Raw genomic sequence first — 5,449 nt, 5'->3', positions numbered from 1 at the left:
GACAGCATTGGAAAAGACCCTGATGCTGGGAAAGATTTAGGGCAGGAGGAGAAGGGGACCACAGAGGATGAGATGGTTGGATGGCATCACTGACTCAGTGGAGATGAGTTTGAGTAAACTCCCAGAGTTGGTGATGGAAGGGAGGCCTGGCGTGCTGCAGTCTATAAGGTCATAAAGAGTAGGACACAACTGAGTGACTGAACTGAACCCAAAGGAATTACCTGATTCTGCCTGAGTTCCTCCCTTGAAGCAGGTCCAGCCTGTGGATGCATCCTTCCAATCTATCTGACTTCACAATCTGTGAAAGTGAAATGGATTCTCATTGGGGATTTCAAGGGAGTGTAGAAGAGGGATTTGTATTAGGTACTTTATGGCTACCTTATTAACCTAATAAAATGTCCACTTATGTACCTGCTCTTTCCCCAAATTTCTTCACCAGTCACTGGATCCATCATCCCCCTTGCACGCTCAGTCACTCAGTTGTATCTGACTCTTTGTGGCACCATGGACAGTAGCCCACCAGGCTCCTCTGTCCATGAAATTCTCCAGGCAAGAATACTGGAGAGGTTTTCCATTTCCTACTCTAGGATATTTTCCCAGCTCAGGGATTGAACCCGAGTTTCTTGCTCCTCCTGCTTTGGCAGGTGGATTCTTTACCACTGCACCACTGGGAAGCCCCTTAGGTCCCCATCAACTGCCAGCAATCTGGTTTTTCTACCTGTTCTTCCCATATTTCTCAAACCAGCCACTACTTCATCTTTCCTCCCCCATATTACCCTCCATCTCCTTCATATTTCTTATCTTAGAAGGAGAGATTAAGACCCTTTCTCTCTTCTTTCTATAATTTGTATCCTTAGACATATCATTTGCTCAACCAACAAAAGCAACACATAGGAGAAGACACTGTACCTCCAAAAATGTGAAGATTTGAAATGAAAAACCATTTCCCCATCAACAATGCTTTCCTTTCCTTAAATATAATAAATGAAAGAGGTGAGGTCTTGAAAGCATAGAAACCCATGCATTGCAGGCAGATTCTTTACCATCTGAACCACCAGGGAAGCCTGCTTGATTCAGAGCAGGCAAGAAATCACTGTTGCTGTTTCTGTCATTGTTTGTGGCAGAGCAAGCATCCCTCCCTCACACATTGAAGATACACTAGGTACACAGGTTCCCCAACACAGCCCATGGGCATCCCCTCATGCATTCTGTTCTCAGGCACAGTCAACGGGAGGAAACTGACTCAGAAGGTCTCATCACGAATGCATCAGGTTTACTTCCATTTTTCAGACAAGACAATGGACTGAAGTCCCTCTACCTGCCACAACTCCTGTTACAAAACCTGCCATTTCAGGATCTATGGAGAAAGAGCTTGCTGAGGAAGGTCTTCTTCACGGCTTCCTTCAGCTCCTTGTTCCTGAGACTGAAGATGATGGGGCTCAGGAAGGGAGTGAGGGCCGTGTAGGTGATGCCCATCAGCGTGTCTCCTTCCAGAGACTGGGGACCCTTGGGCTTGAGGTAGATGACAGAGGCAAAGCCGTAGTGCACGACCACCACGGTGAGGTGGGACGCACACGTGGAGAAGGCTTTGTGCCGGCCCTCGGGTGAAGGGATCCTCAAGATGGCGGCCACGATGAAGGCATAAGAAAAGAGGATGAGGAGACCACAGCCCAGCAGGGCAGCGATACACACCAGGCCCACACCCATGGCCACAGTAGAGACGTTGTCCCCACAGGCCAGCTTCATTAGAGGAGGCACATGGCAGAAGAAATGGTGAATCACATTAGAGCTACAGAAGGGGAGGTGGAAAACGGCAGATGTCACCAGCAACCCCATGACTGAGCCTCCAGCCCAGGACCAGGCCACCAGGCAGGCGCAGCCTCGGGGGCTCATGAGCACGTTGTAGCGCAGGGGGTGGCAGATGGCCACGTAGCGGTCATAGCCCATAACAGTGAGCAGGAAGGAGTGGGTGAAGCCAAACGTGAAGGAGAAGAACATCTGGCTGGCACAGGCCGTGAAGGAGATGGAGCGGTTGGTGGAGAGCAGGTCGGCCAGCATGCGCGGGATGATGGCGAAGGTGTAGAGGATCTCCAAGATGGAGAGGGCGCACAGGAAGAGGTACATGGGGGTGTGGAGGCTGCGCTCGCTCCAGATGGTGGCCATGATGAGCAGGTTCCCCAGCAGCGTGAACAGGTACATCAGCAGGAAGAGCAGGAAGAACATCAGCTGAAGGTGGGGGAAGGAGGAGAAGCCAATGAGGATGAATTCAGTCACTGCCGAGATGTTGGCTCCCTGCATGAAGGCTGTTCCTGAAGTGAGGTGTGATGTGGAGAGGTCAGCTACTGGATGGAGGGAGGTTGTCAGCTTCCATCACTCCTGGCTCTACCCCAGGGGCTGCTCCTGATAAATGACAGATGACATTGGCTGAGTTCCTACTCTGTGAAGTGAAAGTTGTTCAGTAATGTCCAACTCTTTGCAACCCCATGGACTGTAACTTGCTAAGTTCCTCTGTCCTTTGTCCATTGAATTCTCCAGGCCAGAATACTGGAATGGGTAGCCATTCCCTTTGCCAAGGGATCTTTCCAACCCCGGAATCAAACCCATTGCAGGAGATCAGATCTCCTTCATTGCAGACAGATTTTTTACCAACTAAGCCATCAGGGAGACCCTCCTACTCTGTGCCACCTAGATTTAATCCTCTTACCAATGTGATGGGGGAGGTGTTGATTTGATTACCCCATTTTGAATATCTTGAGAATATTCATTGAGAATGTTGGGGTGCATAAATGCTAAGCAACTTGTTTGAGGTGAGCTGTCAAACATGGTAGAGTTAAGACATGACCCATGGCTAGCTGCCTCCAAAGTTTATACCTTTCCCATCCTAAAGGAGATCAGTCCTGGGTGTTCATTGGAAGGGCTGATGCTGAAGCTGAAACTCCAATACCTTGGCCACCTCATGCAAAGAGTTGACTCATTGGAAAAGACTCTGATGCTGGGAGGGATTGGGGGCAGGAGGAGAAGGGGATGACAAAGCATGAGATGGCTGAATGGCATCACTGACTCAATGGACATGAGTTTGGGTAAACTCCAGGAGTTGGTGATGGACAGGGAGGCCTGGCACGCTGCGATTCATGGGGTTGCAAAGAGTTGGACACGACTGAGTGACTGAACTGAACTGATACATCTAGGTTATCTCTGAAAATGAAAATATTCCTTTACCAGAGGTTACAGCCTTTGCTACTTACTCCCTTCTGATAAATCTTGTTCTTCCCAGAGCTTCAGATACCACAAGACCTACCCACCCCATGTCTACAACACTTTGAACCAAGTGCATCTCTAATTTAGTATAAATCAATCAGATTCTTCCTCTAGAGTTATGCATGCTAGAAATCTGAGGCAAGAGGCTGTAGAAATAACATTCTAGTTGTTTTCCAGATCCTGTGATGTGCATGTGTATGTTCTGAGCAATGCAACATAGCCATCTGAAAAAAGAATGAGGGAGTCAGCCAACCTGAGTTTGAACCCCTGCTCAGCCTGCTGTAAACTTGAGCAAGGATCTTCACCTCTGTGTACCTCCATTTCCCCCTACCAAACTCAAAGAGTTATTCTTGGACTATGACCTGGAAAACAGTGAAAAGTATTAGTCCCTCAGTCATGTCCTACTTTTTTGCAACCCCGTGAACTATATGGCCCACCAGGCTCCTCTGTCCATGGAATTCTCCAGGCGAGAATACTAGAAGGCCATGAAGCCATGCCCTTCTCCAAGGGATCTTTCTGTGACCTGGAAGACAGTAGCCACTTCATATGATAACTAACTCAATACCCTCAGTGAACAAATGTATATGGTCTGTGGTCAGTAAATAACCTTAATTTTATGGGTATTCATTGTATCTTTATGGATATCTATTTTAAGTGCTTTTTTTATTAGGCTATGTCAAGTTTAAATGGCAGTGAACCACTAATCCCTTTTCTGTCTCTCTGGATTTGCCTGCTCTGGACAAATCACCTAAATGTAATCAGACACTCTGTGGCGGTTGGAGCCTGGCTTCTTTCCCTCAGCATCTTCCCCCACACACACCAGGTTCATCCGTGTTGTAGCATTGTCATAACTTCATTTCTTTTTATGGCTGAGCAATGTTCCATTTTATCAACAGATCACATTTCATTGATTTATTCACCCACTGATGGACATTTGGCTGTTTACACATTTTCACGATAAATAATGCTTCTGTGAACATTCAGATAGGGGTTTAAGGCATGTCAGTGGTTGCCAGGGGCTGGAGGAAGGGGATAAATTGGAGTGACTGCTAATAGATTTAGGGTTTCCTTTGGGGGTGTTGAGAAGGTTCTGGAACTAGACAGATGGTGTTTATACATCACGAATGCACTGAATGTCACTGAATTGTATGCTATAAAATGGCTAAGATGGTAAATTTTGTTATATGTACTTATTGTTGCTGTTGTTTAGTCACTAAGTTGTGTATATGTATTTTATCACAATACAAAATAGGGGGAAAAAAGTAGTAAGCACCCTCTTAAGTGGGCTCATATACTTGATCAAGCTCTGATAGGTTGAGAACAAAACAAAAACACAAGGGAACCAGACACTTGGGTGAATGGAGGCTGCATTCCCCAGCATGACTGGTTTCCAGAGTTTCCTGGCCTCCCTCCCTTGAAGTCGCTTGTTTCTTTCCCTCATGCTGGGTCAGCATCTGCCATAGGTCCCCAGGATCACTCATTCCTGGCACTGTGAGATCCTAGAGGGGGTGAGTCAAAGTTAGTGACTTGGAAACAAGACCCTCCAAGAAGAGGCCGAATGGGTGAGACCAAAATCAAGTGGGCTGTGCTCTCAACTTCTCCGAGCTCTCCAACATCTAGTGCAAGTTTTCTCAGTATTTGGTGCTGGATCATCCTTTGCTATGGCAGGGGGTGGTCATCCTGTGCGCTGTATGGTGTAGAGCAGCCTCCCTGGCCTCTACCAGCTGGATGCCCATAGCTCCTCCTCAGTAGTGACAAACAAAATTAACTCCAGACATTGCCAATGTCCCTGTGGGGAGCAAAGTTGCCCCCAGTTGAGTACCAGTGGTCTAGAGAGCACAATTGTAATTACTTAGCTGGTCTTTCTACCCAGATCTTGGTTTTTCTCCTTCTCCAACTGGCAAACACCTGTTCATCTTTAAGACTCAGCTTAAATGTCACCTCCTCTGCAAAGCTTTCCTGAACATCTCATCCCAAAACAGATTTAGTCACTTGTTCCTGTCTGCTTCCAAAACAACTCCTCTGTAAGTTTAAACTTCCATGAGTTTAGCTCTTTCATGACCTTCCTTACAATGTGTCATGTTGGAGATACAATTGTCTATGGCACTGGATTTTCAGTTCTTGATGAGAGTAGCTACAAGTTGTTGGACGGTGGCACTTATGCTTACATGTTTCTTATGAAATCTTTAAT

The 5,449-nt window shown here is 46.9% G+C and overlaps 1 protein-coding gene across 1 annotated transcript; it reads right to left on the bottom strand.

Annotated features, from left to right (window-relative positions):
• Nucleotides 1-1,350: 1,350 nt before the first annotated feature.
• On the bottom strand, nucleotides 1,351-2,298 carry LOC104984318 (olfactory receptor 10H1-like). Its single transcript, XM_010833996.1, has one exon. It carries the CDS (start codon nucleotides 2,296-2,298, stop codon nucleotides 1,351-1,353), a length of 948 nt encoding a protein of 315 aa, XP_010832298.1.
• Between the last annotated feature and the right edge of the window lie 3,151 nt (nucleotides 2,299-5,449).

The sequence above is a fragment of the Bison bison genome, unplaced genomic scaffold, assembly GCF_000754665.1.
Source record: "Bison bison bison isolate TAMUID 2011002044 unplaced genomic scaffold, Bison_UMD1.0 scf7180017863978, whole genome shotgun sequence".
NCBI lineage: Eukaryota > Metazoa > Chordata > Mammalia > Artiodactyla > Bovidae > Bison > Bison bison.
The sequence above is the reverse complement of the archived record's forward strand: the minus strand, read 5'-3'. Positions and strand labels throughout refer to the sequence as shown.

What these genes read in the sequence shown, in the direction of transcription:
- LOC104984318 (XM_010833996.1), bottom strand. Translation starts at nt 2,298, where the DNA reads ATGCAGGGAGCCAACATCTCGGCAGTGACTGAATTCATCCTCATTGGC.